This window comes from Molossus molossus, unplaced genomic scaffold (assembly GCF_014108415.1).
Source record: "Molossus molossus isolate mMolMol1 unplaced genomic scaffold, mMolMol1.p scaffold_m16_p_15, whole genome shotgun sequence".
In the NCBI taxonomy this organism is placed as follows: Eukaryota; Metazoa; Chordata; class Mammalia; order Chiroptera; family Molossidae; genus Molossus; species Molossus molossus.
In genome coordinates, this window is record NW_023425350.1 from 17069066 (window position 1) to 17093470 (window position 24405).

General features: G+C 41.0%; 1 protein-coding gene across 2 annotated transcripts in view; it reads right to left on the minus strand.

Moving 5' to 3' along the window:
• RBKS (ribokinase) overlaps nt 1-24405 on the minus strand; it is a 104398-nt gene that overhangs the window by 32083 nt on the left and 47910 nt on the right. For both annotated transcript variants that reach the window (XM_036263412.1, XM_036263411.1), the window contains exons 6-7: nt 19539-19630; nt 10633-10821 (exon numbers count right to left, since the gene is read on the minus strand). In XM_036263412.1, coding sequence (XP_036119305.1) covers nt 10633-10821; nt 19539-19630 — 281 coding nt within the window. The remainder of the gene's footprint in view (nt 1-10632; nt 10822-19538; nt 19631-24405) is intronic.

Sequence of the window (24405 nt, forward strand, 5' to 3'; positions counted from 1 at the left end):
GCTGTATGACTCTGGGCAGGTTATTTACCTTTGGGGGCACTGTCTCTTCCTCTCTAAAATGGGCATGAACCCCGTCTTGTAGGGTTGCTATGAACATGTGAGATAATGTATCGAGTCCAGCATAGTGCCTGGCACAGACTTGTGCCTGCTTTTCATTATTAGCAAAAGAATCTGTAAGAATCTGGGCCTTTAGAGGTCAAAGATGCCTGAGTTCACCCACTCCAGACACATCATGTTTGGATGAACAACCTGAGCTCCAAACATACTGAGTCATTTGCCCACAGCAGCCTGCCAGTTAATGGCTAAATCAGGATGAGAACTCAGGCCCTCACCCATGGGGACCAATGATTTCAGTTAAACCATATACAATATTCTCGAGATATTTCACACAAAAGGTGATTTAGGGTGATCCTGTTAGTTCATATGAGATTATTTTCTCCTTGCAGAACAGCTTATTTTTCAGTATTCACTTTAGGTTGCTTCTGAAACACACTGATTTGCTTTCTTGTATATTTAGTCTGTTTGGACCATAACAAAAAACCACAGCCTGGGTGGCTTAAACAACAGAAATTTATTTCTCAAATTTTTGGAGGCTAGAAGTCTAAGATCAAAATGCTGGCAAAGTAGGTTTCATTCTGAGGCCCCTTCTCCTTGCCTGCAGGTGGCCACCATCTTGCTGTGTGCTCATATGACCTCTTCTTTGAGTACACACATAGAGAGAACTAGCTCTCTGGTGTCTGGTGACACTAATCCTATGGGCTCCATCTGTATGACCTCATTTAACCTTAATTACCTTCTTATAGGTCCTAGCCTCCAAATACAGTCACATTGGGGTTAGGGCTCCAATATATGAATTTTGGAAGGAACAATTCAGTCCAAAGGACTGTGTTACTTTATCCCTTCCTCCTTCATGAGCCAATCCTTTTAGATCTGTTTCAAATAGTTAGTACCTGAGCGATAAACTACATACACTATTTATTAAGTACCTAAACATGAGGCATCACCTATGGCCCAGCCCCTTGTACAACTCCTCCAGGTCATCAATTAATAAAGACCAAGAAATATGTCAAAAGCCAAAATTCAGAGCATTCAATATATTATTAACTGTGAGAATGAGGACTCAAGAGTTAAACTAAGATATATAAGCAGACCCATTCAGGAAGCAAACTTGACCATGGGTCAAGTTTCTCTGCAAATCTGCTGTGCATTTGACTGACAATCAGAAACGGTGTGGCTTTGACATTTATTCTGATATTTCCAAGGGAAACTGAATAAAGTAACATATTTTTGAGGGAAATTATTATTTTTTAAATGAAGATTAAGGGGGAAAAAAATTGTCAAAAGGATGTAGTGAAATACCCAGATTTAAGGAGGCTCTGTTTCTTGGGCATCAGGAGACTTTTCATTTAGAAGCCATCTGAAGTCAACGGGCTACTCAGCCCACTTGCACAGAGGCTTGGCAGTGCTTGGGAGGCTCCTTATGGGATCAATTGCTGGCTGCTCAGTGAGGACAGTGCCCAGTACACCCTTTGAGACATGATATCACCTGTCTTATTTGCTAGATGTAGCTCCACACAGTTTTCCATTATGTCTCAAAGTCATATTTACTCCAAATTTTAAAGCAATACATGAAAATACAGGATTGTGAAAAAACTCAAATAACTCAGAAGAATACAGAGTAAAATGTAGAAGTCCTTTATCACACCTTCTCCCCATCTTCTGCCCCTTCCAGGGAGTAATGATCATAGAGTTTGGTGGGGTTTTCCCATATTTTATTTTATTTTTTATTTTTATTTTTTATCCTCACCGGAGGACATTTTTCCATGTTTTGTTCAGATAGAGTGGGAGGGAAAGAGAGGGAGAGAGAGAGAGAAACATTGACGTGAAAGGGACACATCGAGTGGCTGCCACCCGCACAACCCAACCAGGGCCGGGGACAAACTGCAACCAAGATACGTGCCCTTAGCGGGAACTGAACCCCGGTCTCTCCGGACCGCAGGCCAACGCTCTAACCGCTGAGCCAAACCGGCCAGGGCGTTTTCCCAGATTTTAAAATACGCTTTTACGTACAGATAGCTAGAATTATTTAAAAATAAATGACACCATGCTGTTATAATTGGACTTTCTCCTAATGATTATATAGATCTTTCTGATTAATTTTTGGTTATTACAAACAAAATAAACATTCCTCTACAAATACTTTTATATATGAGCATTTCTCTAAGATAGACCCTTAGAAGAAGATTTACTGGTCAAAGGGAAAGCATATTTTAAAAACTGCTACTGTTAAGTTGCCCTCTTAAAACTCTGTATGAATTTATACTCCCACCAGAATTATATGAGAGCATGTGTTTTCCAATTTACTTGGACTTTGACATTATCAATCTTTATTTTTTTGCTGACGTGATGGGCAATAGAGGGGGTTTCAGTGGCATTTTGATTTGAGTAGTCCTGATTTCTTGTGAGGTTGAACACTGTCTTATGTCTTTTTTTTGGTATTTCTTCTTCAGTGAATCACCTATTGACATTATTCTAGAGAAATGTTTGATTTTTTTCGCACTGTAGAGACTTCCCATAATTACACATAGTAACTCTGCTGTTGTAAATATTCATATTTTCTGTTAGTAAATACCCTGTTAATAGATATTCATGCATGAATGTGCACAGAAAGAATGTGGAAGGATTTACAAGAAGGATTACAATGGTTACATCTAAGTGTTAGGATCATGGGTATCTGACTTCTTTATACCTTTCTCTGTTTTCTGCTTTTTTCTCCCCTTGAACACTAAGTATGTATTGATTTTTTTGAGTATAAAGAAAAAATCCCCAATAATTATTAGTGGGGTAAAGGTGATGAAGGCTCACAAGGCCATTCTAAAAGAAGATTTCCCAAGGTATTCTCAGTAGTGGCAGTATCAATAGACACTTAGTTCTCGTAAGGTCAAAATTTGAAGGAAAAACAGTTACTTCTCAGGTAATAAATTGATATTGTAGTCAAAGTTAGCCTTATTATTATATAGTTACCTCTTCAACACCCAAGATTCTATCACTCTTTACCCATAGTATTTTACCATTCTAACCCGTTTTCAAGTATTGGCAGTCAACATCTGAGGGGCACTCAAACATCTTGGCTGTATCAGAAGTTTCTGGACAGAAATGTGCCTCAGAAACCACACTAGTTATTAACAAATGCAAAGAATGTATGTCTTGACCAGGAAGAAGGAGGTGGGAGGAAGAAAGAGTGTGGTGCTGGGAAACAGTTTAAGGAGCGTCGCAAAGACCCACACTGGCAGTGTCCGTGTATTCGGTCCTCTCAGTAAGGCTCTGGCTAAGTAGGAAGCAGTAGCTCAGTTTGCTGGAGTTGAGAAACACCTCTTAGGAGCACATACATTCATTGGTTCTAATTATGTCTGACAATATGACTTGGGCTTTCCACTGGTCAGGGGGCTGGAGGTAGGAAGAAGGTGTAGGCTATGGGGACAGGGTACTCCAAGTTGGAAATAATGGCCCTTCAGATGCTGGATTTTCAAAGACAGAATTTTCCTTCTGGATGGTGGATTAATAAAAACCTATCCTCGAGAGCAGCTCGGATGGCTGAAGGCCAGACCCCAGGATGAGGGGAATACAAGGAGAAGTTACTTTGGAAAGCTGTGGGTAACCCATCAGCCCCAACAGTCACCCCACCCTCACTTCCATGCAAACTTGAACAGAAATGATCTCCACTTCCTGCTGGTGCAATCTCTAGTTTAGAGTTCATTCTCAAGCCCTGAGTCATCCCTTTGGGGCATCTGTGCAACTAGTTCCTCACCAGCAACTGTGAATACCACAGAATTCAAATATAATGGATAGAAAGAAGGGAAATAAAGAATAAGAGAATCCCCCATGTCCTTGGCTTTTGATTACTCTCAGCTCATTTATATACCGTAAATTATGATGATTTATTGTACAGTGAGTGATTCTTGAGAAGACAGATTTAGCCTGTGGGCTGAATTCTTAAAATTAGAGTGTTACTGTGGATTCTAGGACATAGCCATTTACATGTAGAAAAGCAATTTATATATAAAGAATATTACAAGGCTTATAGGCCAAGGATAATTAATGTTACAACATATTATATCACACTAGCACAATCATCTCAGAATATTACCATGCTTAAATGTGTGTAGTGTAGCTCTGACTATGAAGTGATTCTTCTGTGTAACTGTGAACACAAGATGGCAAAGCCCCTAACCTTCAGGCTGGAAAGACTGGAGCGAGGACATGAGTGTCGTGTCATTTTGAGGCTGAGATTCAGACAACATGGAGATGGGAAAAGACACATCTGTCATGTCTTCCAAACTGAGCTGAGGACATCTGCAGCTACTGCCACCCTCTCACTCTAGTCCAACGGGGAACAGATGTAAAAATAGAAGTGACATATCCAACTATTAACACAGGCAGAACTGTATCCAGTAGCCTGCAGAAGTGTTCCCGGGCAGGCTGCCTGTCTCGTGTGGACCAAGTGCCAATTGACTGAGGATGTTTCCATCATCCATCCCATGCCTGATTTACTTATTTATTTTTTTTCAGCTTTATTGTGGAACGATTGACAAGTAAAAATTGTATGCATTTAGGTTGCACAACATGATTTTTAAAAATGTATATGTAGTAAGGGATTAGGAGGAGGGAAAGTGAGAAGGTTACAAAACGACTAGAGCAAGCAGTACCCTCCTGACAGAAAAATGAAGGAGCCATTTGATCAGAAGAAAACATCTCCCTGGGAGTTCCTCACCTCACCGTGTGAATTATCTCCTCTTTTTCAGACCTATGAAGAGGCGAACAGTTGTGTGTATAACAGGTAAGAGTTTTAATAATGAGGGAACAAAGATAGCATTTAAAAAGCTGAGGGAGATTCTACACTCAGAAAATAACTACCCTGTTTCCTGTGTCGCCTCCGCTCGACTGAGGGACGTTGAGAGCGTGTTTAGTAGGTTCAGTAGAGTAATGACATGGAAGATTCCTTATCACAAGAGTATCTATTCTTTTTTCTATTTTTTGTTCAGGTAGAGTGGGAGGGAGAGAGAGGAACAGAGAGAGAGGGAGAAACATCGATATGAAAGGGACACATCGAGTGGCTGCCACCTACATGACCAACCAGGGCCGGGGACAAACTGCAACCGAGGTACATGCCCTCAGCGGGAACCGAACCCAGGTCTCTCCGGACTGCAGGCCGACGCTCTAACCGCTGAGCCAAACCGGCCAGGGCAAGAGTATCCATTCTTTTTTTTTTTTTCCCCCTTTTTTATTATCCTCACCCGAGGACATTTTTCCATTTTTTGTTCAGGTAGAGTAGGAGGGGGAGAGAGAGGAACAGAGAGAGAGAGAAACATCGATGTGAAAGGAACACATCGAGTGGCTGCCACCCGCACGACTGACCAGAGCCGGGGACAAACTGCAACCGAGGTACATACCCTTAGCGGGAACCGAACCCGGGTCTCTCCGGACCGCAGGCTGACGCTCTAACCGCTGAGCCAAACCGGCCAGGGCAAGAGTATCCATTCTTTAGTGAAGTGCCTAGATGGATAGTTTTGTTATATTTTTGACCTTTGTTTTCTAAATTGAGAAATCATTCACATACCATAAAAGTCACCTTTTAAAAGTACACAATTCAGTGGTTTTTAGTATATCCACAAGATTATGTAACCATCACTAGTCCAGGGCATTTTTATCACCCTGAAGAGGGACCCTGTACCCATTCACAGTCACTTCTCATTATCCCCTCTGCCCAGACACTGGCTACCGTCAATCTACTTTGTTTCCATAGATTTACCTATTCTGGATATTTCATATAAATGGAAGCATATAATATGTGGCCTTTTATGTCTGGCTTCTTTCACTTAGTATAATGTTTTGGATGTTCATCCATGTTGTAGCATGTGCCAGTATTCCTTTCTGTGGCTGAATAACCTTCTATTATATGTATTGAAGGGGTAGGTGAATTATTTTGACCTGAAGGCTATCAAGACCCTGTGGGCTCAGGAGAAAATTTTGCCTCTTTCTTAAAGAATTTAAATTTGGGCCCTGGCCAGTTTGGCTCAGCGGTTAGAGCGTTGGCCTGTGGTCTGGAGAGACCCGGGTTCGGTTCCCGCTAAGGGCATGTACCTCGGTTGCAGTTTGTCCCCGGCCCTGGTTGGTCGTGCGGGTGGCAGCCACTCGATGTGTCCCTTTCACATCGATGTTTCTCTCTCTCTCTCTCTTCCTCTCTCTCTCTCCCACTCTATCTGTATAAAAAATGGAAAAATGTCCTCAGGTGAGGATTAAAAAAAAAAAAGAAAAGAATTTAAATTTGGGGCCTTGCCCATAATAAGAGTTATTAGCAGAAATAACTTTTTATGATTTATCTATAGGACAGGGCAAACTTCTAATTACTCTGACTCATATATGTGGGGTTTCCAGACATACATAGTTAATTTTGATTACTTTCTCTTGTTACTCTGTCTTGTGTTGATTTAATTATTAGACCAGCCAGAAGAACATAGAAGGGTAGAGGAAATTTTTTTATTCCCCCCCAGTATATACCACAATTTGTTTGTTTATTCATCTGTTGGTGAAAATTTAGGTTGTTTCCAATTTTGGGCTCTTATGAATATTGCTGCTATGAATATTCATGTATAAATTTTTGTGTGGACATATGTTTTCATTTCTCTTGGTTATATACCTAGGAGTAGAATTGCTGGGTCATATTGTAACTCACTCTAAATTTAATTTTTGAAGCTTTCCCAGACTGTTTTCCAAAGTGGCTGCACCATTTTACATTCCTACCAGCATTGTTTGAGGGTTCCATTTTCTCCACATACTAGCAGCACTTGTTATGATCTATTTTTGATTATAGCCACCCCAGTGGACATGACATGGTATCTCATTGTGTTTTGTCACTTAAAAAGAATCAGAGCCATCCACATACACAGTTTAAAAAGACAAGACAAAGTGTAAATATCCCATATCTCTCCATAACCATTTCATTGAGGCAAATACTTTAAATTCTTCTAGCGGTTTCTTCTGGTATTTATCTTCTATTTCTGGTAATATGTATTATACCACTATTTTAGAAACCAATTTTAGATATTTTCTCTTGACTTCCAACTATGGAAGATGAGCATTTAGTTCTCTTTTCTTCTCCCAGGTGCACACAAATATATACTCACTTTTTCTTTCAAGTCTCACAATATGATTATAATCTCCATTTTTGGTTAAATCAATAATTGACACATTGTTATGACTGTGAATTCATAGTCATGTGATATACTAAGATTATATTTACTTAATCATACTTTTGCCCTTAGACTCCAGATGACCTAGAGGAAAACATTTGTGTCTTTTTTTTTTTAATTTCCTCAGTTTTCTACATATTAATTACTACTTCGTCCTCAAATACTGCAAGAAAATGAAACATCTCTGGGCATATTTAAACACATGAATATTCCACTATTCCCTCCCCCTTTTGTTCTCGGAGACATTCCTCCCAGAGCCCGCCATTCACCTGCTCTCCTCTGGACTGCGTGGCTAGGAGAGATGTGTTAGATATTTTTTAAGTGTATCATTTTAATTCCCTTGTTTATTTTAGTGGGTTTTTTCTTTTTTTTTTTTATAGTTCTTGTCCTATTGATTACACTGGTGATTCCAATCAACACCTTAACTTAAAACAGTCCAGTTGTGCCCTGGCTGGCCGGTTTGGCCCAGCTGGTTAGAGTGTCACCCCGTGGACCAGAGAGTCCCGGGTTCGGTTCCCGCTAAGGGCATGTACCTCAGTTGCAGTTTGTCCCTGGCCTTGGTTGGGATCGTGTGGGCGACAACCATTCAATGTGTCTCTTTCACATCGATGTTTTTCTCTCTCTCTCTTCCCTCCTGCTCTATCGGAAGATAAATGCAAAGAAATGTCTTCAGGTGAGGATAAAAAACAAACAAACAAACAAAAACCCAGTCCAGTTGTAACTAAATACCAACCTAATTCCAATAGCAGACACCATTGCTGATGTTGCCTTCACGCTACCATGGCATGAAAGCAGCGCAGTTGTGACACAGCACCTACGCATATGGCCGGTGAAGCCTCAAACATGACTATTCGGCCCTCTGTGGAAAAGACTGCTGACCTTGCTCCAGTGCCTTGATCGTCCTGATCCCATTTTCTGTCTTCTCCCATGTGAGAGTAATCTGCTCTCCTCTGAATTCTCACCTTTCCGAAACCCAGAAATTAACTGCAACTGCTAAGAAATCAAACGGAAGGGCACAAAACAAAGCGAACACTTCCTTCATGCACCTTGCGCTAGTTAAGATGCTCAAAGTTGTCATCCATTGTGATCTATGAAATCCAGTCCTTCAACAGGAAATTACTCTGAGGATTCTTATTACTGATTTACATTTGAACAATTTCAAATAATTTCTTCGTCATTTAGTCCCAGGCGCAGGCAATGCATTTCCATATGAGCGTTCTGTGGTAGGCATGGGTTGTTTCTGCCTGACCAGCACCCACTTCCCATCCTCTGAAAAGAGTTCTTTGACTTTTATTTGACACCAGAGATGGAGACACGATGTCGGGCATGGTGTGTGCAGGAAGCTGCCAGGGACTGTCACCTGGAGGGGGCCTGCCTGAGCCCAAAGCCCAGTGCAAGGCAAGCAGAGCTGACGGGGAGAGAGCAAGCCAGTGCCACGACACAGGTTAGCCTCTGCATTCTGCCATACTTCCGAACTTTCTAATTATGTGTACCAAGTAAATCCCCTTTTCTGTGTAAGCCCATTAGAGTTGTGCTTCTGATACTTATGAGCAAAAGGAGGCATGATTGACCTACACATGGAAGCTGAGTCTAATCCACTTCTGGGTACCTACAGAGTCCAGCACCTTCACAAGACCCTCCTTTCATTCTTAGCAAGAGAAGAAACTCTTCTGCTTTAGTTCAGGACCGGAATAGATTTAGTCTAATGCAGGGTCAATTTCAGAACTAATAAGAAACTTTTCAAATTCAGGTTACTGCCCACCTTGACAAAACAGAAAAAAACCAACTAATGGTCTCACTAATGATTAAATGTGAATAACATTGCCATGTAGAATTTATTGCATACCCAATGAAGCACATTTTGAAAGACAATGGCAATGTAACTTCATGTTATAAAAGCATGCCTTGCACTTAGCTATTTTTCACAGCATATCCATATCCAAAACTTCATCAGATCCTCTTAGGCTTCTTTTTTGATAAATGACATATATATGTGTGTGTGTGTGTGTGTGTGTGTGTGTGTGTGTGTGTGTGTATATATATATATTTTTTTTCCTTATGGTATGTGCCCCTAGCAGGAACCGAACCTGGGACTCTCCAGTCCACAGGCCAACACCCAACCGCTGAGCCAAACTGGCCAGGGCCATATTCTTTTTATTAATTTTTTTTTTAATCCTCACCCGAGGACATTTTTGCATTTTATCTTGAGATATAGAGTGGGAGGGAGAAAAGGAGAAAGAGAGAGAGAGAAACATCAATGTGATGGAGACACATTGAGTTGTTGCCACCCACACAACCTCAACTGGGGCCAGGGACAAGCAGCAACCGAGGTACATGCCCTTAGCGGGAACCGAACCTGGGTCTCTCTGGTCTCGGGGCCGACGCTCTAACCGCTGAGCCAAACTGGCCAGGGAAAGTGACCCATATTTTAAAGGCGTTTTTTAAAGCATAAAAACCGAAACATATTTTATAAATAATTATACAGCAATTTCTTATAAATAAAAATTCTCAACTTTTTATTCTTCCTCTAGTTTTGTGTTCTTGACACGTGCTTACTTTTCTAGTTAGCTCTTCTGAATTCCAGGCCATAAAGAGACTTTTTAATTTCTCCAGCTTTAGAGAAACCCTGAGCCTTTTTCTAACTTGTTTCCTTTTCGTCGCTGCTCTGTAGCTGGCTGAGGCTTGTCCACTTAACCTGCTTGTCCTTACCATAGCGCCTTGCACATGGAATGTCACTGGAGTCCCCACAGGCCTAGTTTTGAACCCCCAGCTGTGTTACTTCCTAACATTATAATCCTGAGCACGTTTCTAAATCTGTAAAGTGAGGATAACGATTGTACCTACCTGATTTATTATTGCAAAGATTAAATGAGATGTATACAAAAGAGACACAGTGAGCACGTAGTAAATGTTAGCTGTTGTTATCTGCTGGTGGAAAGAATGAGCTCTGCTAGCCAGTGCTCGCTGCCATTTCACTCCACACGAAGCTTGTCAGACCTGGTGACTGTCTAAAATCTAAGTCCCTTGATGGAGAGACCGTCTTGTTCGTCACTGTAGCACCAGCACCTAATATTTACTGGCATAAAATAGGTATTCAATAAATATTTATTGAATAAATGAGTGAATATAGGTAATATAGTTGTAATTTTACTGATATTCCAATATTATGGATGAGAAAACTGAGGCTAACAGAGCTTAAGTGACTTGTAGAAAGTTCTACATGGGTTAAAGAGGAATTAGGATATGGTTCTCCTGCCTGGCGGTTTTTCTTTTCTACCATATCACTTCTTGGAGCCGTTACCTCATGATCCAAAGTTCAGTATCTTAGTAACTCAATGATGATTTCAAGGGCCAAAAATGATTCTGAAATTTTAAAACCTACCGTGGTATCCACAGCCTTGACTTTCTCTGTGGGAATGTACTTTGGAACAGGATCTGACTGTGACAGCATCACACATCCTTCAGCACCTAAAGTGATGATTACGACCTGGCAGCCCCTTTCCACCAGCACCTGTGCAACCTTCCCAGCATCCGCCGGGCTGCGAACCGTGAGGCCGGTTAGAATCTCAGCCTGGAATACATCAAGTGAAAGGAAATGGTGAGAAAAGTAAACTGGGTCCACTTCCACATTAGATTCATTTTTCTACAAAATATCTCCCTTATTTTGCATAACCAATGCAATAGAGAACATGGATAAACACTGCTCAGAAAAATAAATATAGCAAAAAGTTAACTGGTTTTAGTGGTTCTCAACCTTCCTAATGCCGCATCCCTTTAATACAGCTCCTCATGTTGTATGGGCGTATCTGCATGTGGGCAGACCCGCCTGGAGACGGATAGAGGAGCGGTGTCTCGGTTCCTTAGACCGTTGGAAATATGTGTTTTCCAATGGTCTTAGGTGACCCCTGTGAAAGGGTCGTTCGACCCTCAACGGGGTCACAACCCACAGGTTGAGAAGCACTGGTTTAGGTGATGAGTATATGAGTATTCATTGTATTGCTCCTTCAGCTTTTCTGTATGCATGCACCATAATTTTCATAGTAAAGAGGGAGGGGAACAATGAGAATCCTACAAAACAAAGAAAGGAAAGGGGGAGAGAGGAAAGGAGAAAGGAAGAGGTCATTGCCAATGATTTTGATGACATAAAACAAACATGTAAATTTCACTTGTAAGGATGAAATTCCTCTAGGCTTCTCTCGGGCCTTAATGCCTTTCTCTCATTCCTAGTTACAGCTTTCCATGTTTGCGCACCACCCATTTCTTTGTTTGTTTTTGCTGGAGAAGAGGGAAGCAGAGTAGGAGGCACTGCTATGTAGCAGCAAAAGCAGTGCCATGGCACTCAGGTCTCCATTGCTTACTAACTCTGACCTTTCCCAGGCACGTACAATTTATAAAAGGAGGGGCTTGCGCAGGATCAGTAGTTCTCTCTGAAAAAAAAAAGGCTGAAGTGGGGGTGAAGGACTGCAGCCCTGCTTCCTCATCCGTAGGCAACCCTCCAACATCTCTGAGGAACCTCTCTGGTTCTGAATAGGTGGCTGAAAAATCACTGGACTAGATGAATTATATGATGCTTTTTGACTCAAAAAGTTTGTAACCAAATTCTGTCTTTTTCGTATTACAATTTAAGCATGTACTATCTCTTCTTTAGAATGGTTCTATCCCTTCCTGTGCCTGCTCTGGTTATGCCCAAGTTGACCCTTTTTGTTACCTGTAAATTATCCACAGTGTCTGATCATTCTGGGCTTCAGTTATCTTAGCAGCACAGTTCCATTAACTAGAACATGGCCTCTCTTACCATCTTTTTTCAATAGACCCTTTCAGTCTGAGTTGGTTATGCTTTGAGGTCACTTTCTTTATTGTTTTTATAAGTTTTTCATTATTGCGATCAGGTATGTCTGCTGAATTGGTCTATTTTCAGAAACACTGACTTCTTGTGGTTTCTAAAAACCTTTAAAAAAGCTGTTCTTTCACAAAAAATCTTGAACATAAAAAATAATGCAATAAACACCCATGTACTTACCATCCACCCTGAACAAATCTAATGTGTTACTTTATAAACTTTAGATATTTTTCTTTAAAGAAGGGAAATATCTTCCATATATATTATTTATCAATATGATCCCCCTTAACATTATTTAAATTGTGTTGATATATGTAGCTCTATATTGTGCACCCCCTTAAATGCACAGTATTCCATATTGCAAACATACTTTTTTTTTTTTTTTTTTTTTTTTTTAAGATAGAGTGGAAGGGAGAGATGGGAAGAGAGAGAGAAACATCAAAGTGAGAAAGACACATTGATTGGCTGCCCTTGGCTGGGAATCAAACCGGAGACCCTTTGGTCTGTGGGCTGATGCTCTAACCGCTAAGCCAAATCGGCTAGGGCCAAAGATACTATTTTTAAACAAAATCGATTCTCTTTTTCATGAACACTTTGGCTTTTCCATTTTCCACTTTAACAAGCAATGAAGTATTGGATATTATCATTTATATGTAATGCCTTTTTTTTGCCTCTTTAGCTATTAAAATATATTTTTGTCTTTGCCCTTAATTTTATACAATTTCATAAAATGTTAGTAGAGAACTATGTCTATTTATTTCACATGGTACTTTTATTTATTTATTTTAATTAATTAATTAATTTTTGTTACAGATGTTTCCCCTTTTCCCCCCACTGATTCCCCCTCCCCTTCCCTCCATATCCTGTCCTCAGCTTTGTTGTCCATGTCCATTGTTCATGCATACATGCATATAAATTCTGTGGTTTATCTCTCCCCCACCACCCCCTCTTCTGGGGATTGTCAGTCTGTACCCCACTTCCATGTCTCTGGGACTACCCCATTCCTCAGACTGTTATGTTCATTATATTCCACAAATAAGTGAGATCATATGATACTTGTCTTTCTCTGGCTTGTTTCGCTTAAGATAATACTTTCCAGGTCCCTCCATGTCGTCTCAAAGGATAAGAGGTCTTTCTTTCTTATAGCTGCATAGTACTCCATTGTGTATATGTACCACAGCTTTTTTATCCATTCATCTACTGATGGACATTTGCGCTGTTTCCAGATCTTAGCTATTGTAAATAGTGCTGCTATGAACATGGGGGTACGTATATTCTTTCTGATTGGTGTTTCAGGCTTCTTAGAGTATATTCCTAGAAGTGGGATCACTGGGTCAAATGGCAGTTCAATTTTTAATTTTTGAGGTAACGCCATATTGTTTTCCATAGGGCTGTACCAGTCTGCATTCCCACCAGCAGTGTACTAGAGTCCCTTTTCTCTACACCCTCGCCAACACTTCACATGGTACTTTTAATACACTTTTGATCTGAGGAATCATGCCTTTTCTCAGTCCTAGAAAACACCTTGCACTTTCCCTCTGGAATTGCTTCTCTTCAGTTCCCTCCATTCTCCTCTTTCACCCCAATTAGATGTATTTTGGAGCCTCTCAGGTTATCTTTTATATCCCCAAATTCCACTTTAATATCTAAAAACATTTTTTTTGTGTCTCTTGCTATGTGAACTGAAATTTTCACTTCTAGATGAGAACTGATTACAATTTTCTTTCAATTCACTAATTCTTCATTCCAGTCTGATGTTCACCTTTCTAATGATTTAAATTTGTTCAATGCCATTTTTTCATTTTCTAAACTTCTAATTGATTGGTTTTCATATTCATACATCATTGCTTTGGTTTTGTTTTTCTTTCATAATTCTCTTAAAAAATTTTTTTTCTTTATTGATTTTTACAGAGACAAAGTAAGGGAGAGGGAGAGAGACAGAAACATTGATGAGAGAGAACATGAATTGGCGGCCTCCTGCGTGCCCCCACAGGGGATTTGGCCTACAACCTGGGCATGTGCCCAGACCGGGGATAAAACCAGCGACCTCTTGGTGTATGGGTCGACGCTCAACCACTGAGCCACTCTGGTCTGGCTCTTCTCCTTTTAATGAATAATATTATCATACTTATTTTTGTCATTCTTCAAAAAAAATTTTTTTTAACTACTTTTTTTTTTTTTTTAATCTTTATTGTTGGATGTAAAATGTATTACAGATGTTCCACATTTTTCCCCCATTGACCCCCTCCTCCCCACTCCCGCCCCCCTCCCGCCTTTTCCCACACTATTGTCTGTGTCCATTGGTTATGCATATAAATTCTTTGGTTTATTTCTTCCCACCGCCCAAGCCCCCTTCCCTTTGAGGTTTGTCAGTCTAGCAATGAATTTGTACTTCTTAATCCCTTCACCTTTTTCACCCATTCCCCCAACCCCCTTCCCATCTGGCAACCAACAAAATGTTCTCTGTATCTATAGAATGTTTCTGTTGTATCTGTTCATTTTGTTTGTAGATTCCATTGTTGATAGATATGTATTCATTGCCATTTTGTTTGTTCATATATTTTATCTTTTTCTTCAAAAAGACCCTTCAACATTTCATATAATAACGGTTTGGTGGTGATGAACTCCTTTAACTTTTTCTTCTAGGAAACTCTTTATATGGCCATCGATTCTAAATGACAGCTTTGCAGGATAGAGTAATCTTGGTTGTAGGTTCTTGCTTTTCATCAGTCTGAATATTTCTTGCCACTCCCTTCTGGCCTGCAAAGTTTCTTTTGAGAAATCAGCTGACAGCCTTATGGGAATTCCCTTGTAGATAACAGCCTTTCTCTTCCTGCTTTTAAGATTCTCTCTTTGTCTTGAACCTTTTGCATTTTGATGATGATGTGTCTTGGTGTGGGCCTCATAGGGGTTCATCTTGTTTGGGACTCTCTGTGCCTCCTGGACTTGTATGTCTGTTTCCTTCACCAAGTTAGGGAAGTTTTCTGCCATTATTGTTTCAAACACAGGTTTTCGATTTCTTGTTCTCACTCTTCTCCTTCTGGCACGCCCAAGATGCGAATGTTGGCACGCTTGAAGTTGTCCCAGAGGCTCCTTACACTCTCCTCATTTTTTTGGCTTCTTTTTTCTTTTTGCTGTTCTGATTGGGCATTTTTTGCTTCCTTATATTCCAAATCAATGGTTTGCTCCTTGGATTTATGTACTCTATTATTGAAGCTGTGTAAATTATTCTTTATTTCAGTTAATACCTCCTTCAATTCTTACTGTGCATCCATGATTTCTGACTGGTCCTTTTTTATGCTCTTGAGGCCCTGACTAAGTTCACTGAGGTTCTCACTAAGTTCATTGAGCATCCTTATAAGCAGTATTTTGAACTCAGCATCTGTTAGGTTGCTTTTCTCCATTTCGCTTAGTTCTTTTCTTGGGGTTTTGTTCTGTTCTTTCATTTGGGACCTCTTTCTTTGTCTCCTCATTTTGGCTGCCTCCCTGTGTCTGTTTCAGTGTATTACTTAACGAGAGGTATGGGGCTAGCTGAGACCAGATGCTGCTCATTTGAAAGAGTTTAGGAAAAACCTGAAGCAGGATCCAAGACAGGCCAATCCTATGGTTAAGCAAATGGCAACAGCTTGGGTGGGCCTGAAAGTTGGGTGGGGCGGGGCCTCAGGGAATCACCAGGTTGGGGCTACCAGTGTGAGCCAGGTTGCTGGAGTCCCAGATATGGCTTCTGTCTGCCGCCCCAGGGAAGGGCTCACCAAAGGAACAAAGACCTCTGACAGCACGTTTGTCCTGGAGAAAGCCCCCTCTCTAGCCCTCGCTCCAGTGCCAAACAGCTCAGTTCTTCCCTGTATGTCTCTGGTGCCCCTCGAGCTGCCTCCCCTCCAAGCTTAGAGGGAGTGAGTCCGATAAGTCCGTGCGTGGGCCCTTTAAGGAGCTGCCTGGGGCTCCAGCCGCTTCAGCCTCCCTGAGCCTCAGTTCCCGCTGCTTTTTCCAGCCAGAAGTTATGGGGACTTCTCTTCCTGGCACTGGAACCCTGAGCGGGGCACCTGGTGTGGGACGGGGACCCTTCAGTCCTCAGGAAGGACCTTCCCAGTCGAGGTGTCCTCCTGATTTTTATCCGCCACACGTGGGTGTGGGACCAGCCCTTCCGCCTCCGCCCCTCCTACCAGTCTGGATGTGGCTGCTGCTTTAATTCCGTAGTTGTAGGACTTCCATTCAGGATGATTTCAGGCGGTTTTGAATGATGGCTGTTCTGTAGTTTAGTTGTAACTTTGATGTTGTTGTGGGAGGATGCGATCCCACGTTTACCTACGCCGCCATCTTTACCGGAAGTTCTTTTTTTTTCTTTATTTTTTATTTTATTTTATTTTATTTTTTTAATCCTCACCCGAGGACATTTTTCCATTTTTTGTTCAGATAGAGCGGGAGGGAGAGAGAGGAAGAGTGAGAGAGAGAAACATCGATGTGAAGGGACACATCGAGTGGCTGCCACCTGCACGACCAACCAGGGCCGGGGACAAACTGCAACCGAGGTACATGCCCTTAGCGGGAACCGAACCCGGATCTCTCTGTACCGCAGGCCGACGCTCCAACCGCTGAGCCAAACCGGCCAAGGCTTTTTTTCTTTATTGATTTTATAGAGAGGAAGGGAGAGGGAGAGACAGACAGAAACATTGATGAGAGAGAACATCGATTGGCTGCCTCCTGCACGCCCCCACTGGGATCAGGCCCATAACCTGGGCATGTGCCCTGACTGGGAATCGAACCAGCATCCTCTTGGTGCACGGGTCGATGCTCAACCACTGAGCCACACTGGCTGGGCTTTTTTGCCTTTCTTTATTATTTGAATTTCATCTTGTGCATAAGCATCTTTAGGTTGCTGATTCAGCTGAGAAACTATTGCAGCACTGTTTTTTCATTTGGAGGCTCACTTTGTTCACTGTGAGTTGGAGAGTCTTCATGCTTCAGCTCCCACCTGCCTTTACAAGTCTTTTGGTTGCATCTGTCAGGCCTCTAAGGATATCTAAATCACAGCAAGGTGTTAATATCAGCAATATGGAGTTCCTGTTCTGGTGTTATTGTTGATATGGCCAATCCAGTCACTAAAGTCAGCCATTGGCTTGGTTTCCTTCCTGATCAGAGGTAGCATCTCTGTCCTCCTATCTCCTCAGGTTGGGAGCCTTATATAGATTGTCGTCTCAGCAGCAGGAGTAGCAACTTCCTCCACCTTTTTTTGTTGGCAGGAGAGCCTAAGCTCAGCATCTCTGGTTTCTTGCAGTGGGCACTGCTCCAGGCTCCTATGAGTGGCACACCTTTAGTGCCCATTACTCACAGGAGCAGACTTCCTACCACTTATACCTGCTTCTAGGACTGGAGTAGAGCATACCCAGGGCTGAGTGTTTTGTGATTTGGTTCCATTTCCAATCTGTGGAGTTGTTTTGAGCTTGTGAGTATCTTTTCCTTATCTTTTATATTTATATATGAATGGTTTCTGTGTAGGGCAGAGGGAGTATCTTAAAGCATGAATCTACTTTATTCTTCTGATTAAAAGTCACCCATAAGAATATTAAGCTTGTAAAGTTTTTCTTTTTTCCATTACGTTTTTCAGATCAATTTTCTTAAAGACCAGTGTTTGTTCATTTGTTCATTCAGTCATTCAACAAGCATTTACTAGGTGCCAACTATGTGCCAGGTATAGGATAACTGATGGTAATTTATAGATAACTGTATCAATATATATAACATCATACATGCTCTTTTCACACTGTGACAATGACAATCTTCTATTGAGCGGTGGGGGACCAGGGTGGACTTTCCTGCCTTAATTAATAAATGGGTCAGAAGAGATGCTGTGTGACTTCCAGAGCTAGGCCATAAAAGCCAACATGTATTCTGCCTAGTTCTCTCTCTCTCTGATCTTGAAACCCAGCTTCCATATTGTGAGGAAGCCCAGGCCACAGGAAGAGGCCATGTGTAAGTGTTCTGGCCAACAGCCAGCATCAGGTAGCAAGCATGTGAGTGAAGGAGGCTTCAGATGATTCCCGCTCTCAGCCTTTGTTTTCCAGGCCCCAGACATTGTGGAGGGACAAGCCATGCTGTGCCCTGTACCAATTTTTAATGCACAGAATCCGTGAGGGACAATAAATAATTACTGTTGTTGTAAACCACTAAATTTTGGGGTAATTTATCTTGCAGCAATAGATAACTGTACACATAGCAATAGCCAATGGGAATACAATAGTGAATAAGACAGGTATACCTGTCTTCTTAGGACTAGTAATTTAATGGGGAAGACAGAAGTATTGAACAAGTAATTCTAGCTGTGATTAGCATTTGAAGAATAATTACAGTGATCTGTAAATACCTAGCAGGGAAATCTAAGGCGGTTTGGCAGTTGAGGGTAATCTAACCTTTTATTGTGCAATGGTCACTATCTCCCACAATACCTTTTCCCTAATACAAAGCCTGGCCATAGTGGTTGCTCAAAAATATTGTGTAGTATATTATGGTTGTTAAAATTAGTTTCCTGTAGCAGTCTTCTTTTTTGTTTATTTTATATTCTAAGAGATGAAATTAACAAAGTGACAGGTCAAGAAACCCTAGAAACCATCATCAGCCTTCAAACCAAATGAAAAATTACAGAATAGTACATTAATTACTAACTTTGTCTCTCTGCATGTTGCATTGTATAATATGTCCTGCCTCTGGTCTAAAACTATTTACCTATAAAAGGGAGAAATATTAAAATTATCTTCCTAAAATTCTTGGCACATTAAGAATAAATGGCACAATAACAATGTATTGATAGATATTTACTGCAGATCTATAAATTATGACCCTCAGCTATACTGAGGGTGCTCCCCTAACTGAGTGACCCCCAAGGTCTTCCCATGGCACTGATGGAAACCTGTGTCTGTCTACCAGTGCAACCACAGGGTTGTTGCAATAGAATGCAGCAAATGCACCAGGCGTTGTATATTATTAGGACTGATAGATCAAATCAGGTCACCCAGTTAAATTTGAATTTCAGGTAAACAACAAATACTTTTATAATGTAAGTACATTTAGTATGTTTATCTGAAATTCAAACTTAACTGGGCATCCTATATTTTTATATGCTAAATCTGGCAACTCTAATACTAATTAGTCCATAGAATACGGAATAATTAAAAAGAAAAACAAAACACCAATAGTGCGAGGGCAGGGAGGGCACTAAAATCAGCAGAGGTTTGATAAGTGCTAGATTATGTGGTGACTTGGGAAATCCCCCTTTCCTCCTAGGACTCACTAATTTTCTTTTTCCACACATATGTCAACTGAACATCTGTTTTCACTGGGCCCAAGAATTCACGTGCTTTCAGACTGGTGTGGTCATTCCTGCTTCTTTTCTTTATCCGTTTGCATGAAAGTCTTTGGTTTCTCGTGGAATGAGAAAAACGGTCTATCCTTACCTCACTTTCATTGCAGCAGAACACATCTGAGAGGGAGTAGAACCGGGGGTCCAGGTCAGCAGTGGCAGGTGCTGGGTTGAACAATGTTTTCACTACAGAGGAATGGAAGAGGGGCTCAGTGGTTATTATTTTTAATGTGCTGCACTTGCAGATATTCATTAAGGGAAATCCCCAAGTACATCCATTTTCCTCATTAGATTAAAAATCAACTTAGTTATGTGAAACCTCAATCTCCATGGTAGCCTAGTACAAACTCCTTATTTCCATTTGCTCTACTTTTTACTTTACAACATTTAAGCTTCAAGGGTAAGCATCAATATTTACATCCAAGGTGATCACAAAGTTATGGCAAAGGGCAACAAGAGGATTAGAGAAGATTTTAAATGTGGCGTGAAAGGACATGTATGAATGTGAACATTCAGGCTGGTGGACATATTTGTGGGTTACTTTAAGTGCTCAGCTGCAAGGCTAGTTTATAAATGCTTTTTCCAGGAAAAAAAAAAGAGATGATAGAAGAGGAACAATGAAGAGCTCAAAAATTTCCTGGTAAGACTAGTAAGTAGGAAGTTGACGTACATACGTATATTTTGAACACCTATGTATGTCTTCCAACTATATCAGAATTATTCATGCAAACATACACACTTACACAATAGCTTACATTCTTGGCTTCTGTGAGCACTCTAAGAACAAAGGAAACTGAGAAAGGAGGAGAAATTCAACCAGAGGCAGAGAGCTAGCTCAGGCGAGGAGACTGCAGGAGGAGAATGGATGGGGAGAGCAGAAACAGGGCAGATAAGAATGGCACAGTGATTACATTTTCCAGAGGAGTAAAGTGAGCCTCAGAGAAGTGAAGTCACAGTCTAAGGTCATCACTGGGCCTTGGGTAAACTGGATCCCTACCAGTGGTCCTCCAGCTTTAAGTCCAGGGTTTGATCATCTCTAAAATAGTTGCCTCTCTACACCAGGACTCTGTATATAGCAACACAGCTCCCAATCCCAATTCACAATATTTTAAAACAGCCTTTGGTATGGAACTTTGTAAATATTTTTGAAAGTCTTTAGAAATTACATTCAAAGGAATCTTTCCCTTTGTCAAAACACTTAATCGTTCACCAGAGGACCCAGCCAGATTGGTTGGTCTTCTTTTCCTCTATACAGGTTCACTGACTTATGGGTTTAGTAACCCCAATTTGCCATAGACGTATAGAGTAAAATCCTCAGAGACTCCTCCAGAACAGTGGTTCACACACTTGGCTGCACATCAGCATCACTTGGAGAGATTAATAACATGTATGATTTCTGGGCTCCACTTCAACCTACCGAATCAGGATCTTTTGGGGTAAGATCAGGGGTTGTGCACATTGACAAGTTCTCCAAGTGGCTCTTCCGCAGTTATCTTGGCACTGATCCATTCCACATTCTTGTGGAGATGCTCATCAGCACGTGGTTGAGGGAAACCATCCGCTGCTTCTGCCTGCTGAGGCGAGATAGTCTGCTTCTGCACCTTCCTTGGTCTTAACATTTTGGTTCGGTCAGTGGATCTTGTCCAGTGGTTTACAGGATAATGCTAGTCCCACGTTTTCATTATTTTAGAATCCAGAATGTCTACTCATGGAAATTCTATGGTATATTTTTGGCTTCTCAGGGTTATGGTGTAGCTTAAATTAGAAATGGATATAAAAGCCCCGTGTAAACTATAAAGTGTTGTACAAAATGTAAGGGATTATTACTGTTATTATACTGTCCTCTACATACAGCCCAACACCCCCGCCTGACCACCCATCTCTTCTGCTTCTGTTGAAGTTTGTAGCCTGGCAACAATCTCCCTCATTGGTTTTCCTGCTTTTGCGAGGTCTTAGCGATGTCAGTTATGCATAAAGGCACTCGTCGCCCAGTGTTCTAACACACCCACTTACTTTTTTAGGTTTTCAGAACAAATATATTGTTCCCTATTTCCCTTAAGCATTAAATTGAGACACCACTGCTCACCTACATGATCCTCAAACCTGCCCTCAGCAGCATTTGAGCACAGGTAAGAGCAAGATACCAGTTTGGAACAACAGGGTAGAGCCATTCCTATAGAAGTTCCATTTGATCTCAAAGGATCCCTTATCCAGCAATTCCTTTTCTAAACCTCTCCTACAGAAATACACAAGCATCCAATGATGCGGTACAGTGATGTTCATTCAGCTCTTGTTTGTAACAGAAAAAAACAACAACAAAAAAACCCCCAAGCATCAAGCAGAGAGGATTGGCTAAAAAAATTATGACATATATATCCAATGGACTACTCTGCTGCTATTAAAAAGAATAAAACAGATATGATTTGTCATAGAAAGATTTCTATATTTATAAGAAGGCAGTTTTGTAATACATCTAGAGTATGATGACCCTCTCTTTTTTTTAAATTATTTTTATTAATTTGTTTTTGTTACAGATGTTTCTCCTTTTCCCCCCACTGATTCCCCCACCCCCTCCCTCTCTGCCCTGTCCCCAGCTTTGATGTCCATGTCCATTGTTCATGCATACATGCATATAAGTTCTGTGGTTTATCTCTTCCCCTCCACCCCCTCTTCTGGGGATTGTCAGTCTGTACCCCACTTCCACGTCTCTGGGACTATCCCATTCCTCAGACTGTTATGTTCATTATATTCCACAAATAAGTGAGATCATATGATACTTGTCTTTCTCTGTTTGGCTTGTTTCGCTTAAGAGAATACCTTCCAGGTCCCTCCATGTAGTCTCAAAGGATAAGAGCTCTTTCTTTCTTATAGCTGCATAGTACTCCATTGTGTATATGTACCACTGCTTTTTTATCCACTCGTCTACTGATGGACATTTGGGCTGTTTCCAGATCTTAGCTATTATAAATAGTGCTGCTATGAACATGGGGATACATATATTCTTTCTGATTGGTGTTTCAGGCTTCTTAGGGTATATTCCTAGAAGTGGGATCACTGGGTCAAATGGCAGTTCAATTTTTAATTTTTTGAGGTAACACCATATTGTTTTCCATAGTGGCTGCACCAGTCTGCATTCCCACCAGCAGTGCACTAGAGTCCCCTTTTCTCCACACCCTCGTCAACACTTGTTGTTTGATGATTTGTTGATGGCGGCCATTCTGACAGGTGTGAGGTGATACCTCATTGTTGTTTTAATTGCATCTCTCTGATTATTGGTGATGTTGAGCATTTCTTTTTATGTGGCTTAGCCATTTGTATGTCCTGTTTGGAGAGGTGTCTATTTAGTTCCTCTGCCTATTTTTTTTTAATCCTCACCCGAGGATATTTTTCCATTTTTTGTACAGATAGAGTGGAAGGGAGAGAGAGGAAGGGAGAGAGAGAGAAACATCGACGTGAAGGGACACATCGAGTGGCTGCCACCCGCACGACCAACCAGGGCCGGGGACAAACTGCAACCGAAGTACGCGCCCTTAGCGGGAACCGAACCCGGGTCTCTCCGGACCGCAGGCCGACGCTCTAACCGCTGAGCCAAACTGGCCAGGGCTCTTATTTTTTATAATTCTTAAGACATCATTTTTAAAACATATAATATCTTACATCAAAAACAAGTACACTGAATGAAATCATATCATGTCTGGGTTTTGCTTCAAAATAGTCCAAGGATGCAGTTGCGGGGTAGAGAGTTAGGATATAGATGAAACAAGATTGATCATTTGTTGATAATTGTTGAAGCTAAATGATAGTGTATATGGATTTGCTGTTCTATTCTCTATATGTCCATATATATTTAAAAATTTCCACAATAAAAACAAACTTAAAAAAAACCCCAATTATATTGGCTTTTAAGCAATGATTGCTGGAGTAAAAACTCTACAAATTATATTTATTTATTTATTTATTTATTTATTTATTTATTTATTTATTTTTAAGACTTCTACAATTTAATTTGGCCATAAATATTGTATAAAAATCAATTCAATCTTACTTGATTGTATTTTACGAAAGGAAATATTTCTACTTATTTATTTATTTAAAAGATTTTTTTTGGGCCCTGGCCAGTTTGGCTCAGCGGTTAGAGCGTCGGCCTGCGGTCCAGAGAGACCCGGGTTTGGTTCCCGCTAAGGGCACGTACCTCGGTTGCAGTTTGTCCCTGGCCCTGGTTGGTCGTGCAGGTGGCAGCCACTCGATGTGTCCCTTCACGTCGATGTTTCTGTCTCTCTCTCCCTTCCTCTCTCTCCCTCCCACTCTATCTGTACAAAAAATGGAAAAATGTCCTCGGGTGAGGATAAAAAACAAAACAAAACAAAAAAAACAAACAAAAAAAAAGATTTTTTTGGCCTGGCTGGTGTGGCTCAGTGGTTGAGCATTGACTCATGCACCAAGAGGTTGCCAGTTTGATTCCCGGTCAGGGCACACATATGCCCAGGTTGTGGGTCAAATCCCCAATAGGGGACATGTAGGAGGCAGCCAGTCAATGTTCTCTCTCATAGACATTTCTCTCTCTCTCTCCCTCTCCCTTCCATAAAGGACTCTCTTTGGCTCATGCTGCCATAAATAAGCATAAATACTTCACCATGATGAAAAAACAAAGAATTAATACAGTAGATGTAGTTAATCAAAGAAGAATGCAAATTTGTAATAGACAAGATGGGAAAAAGTGATGTAATCCTGGAACCATGCAAAATAGAGAGCACAGGATGTATGATGGAGTAGCTTGGGACTACAGAGGTGACTGATAGCATGCAACAGTAATTATTATTCATTACAATATAAGATGGACTAAAATCCTGGTTGTCCTAACAGCATGTCAGTGACTGGCATAATGACATCAGTGAGGAACCGGTGAGGCCTAGGGAGGAAATTGCTTAGGTGCAAAGACAGAAACATGAGGCAGAAGCTCT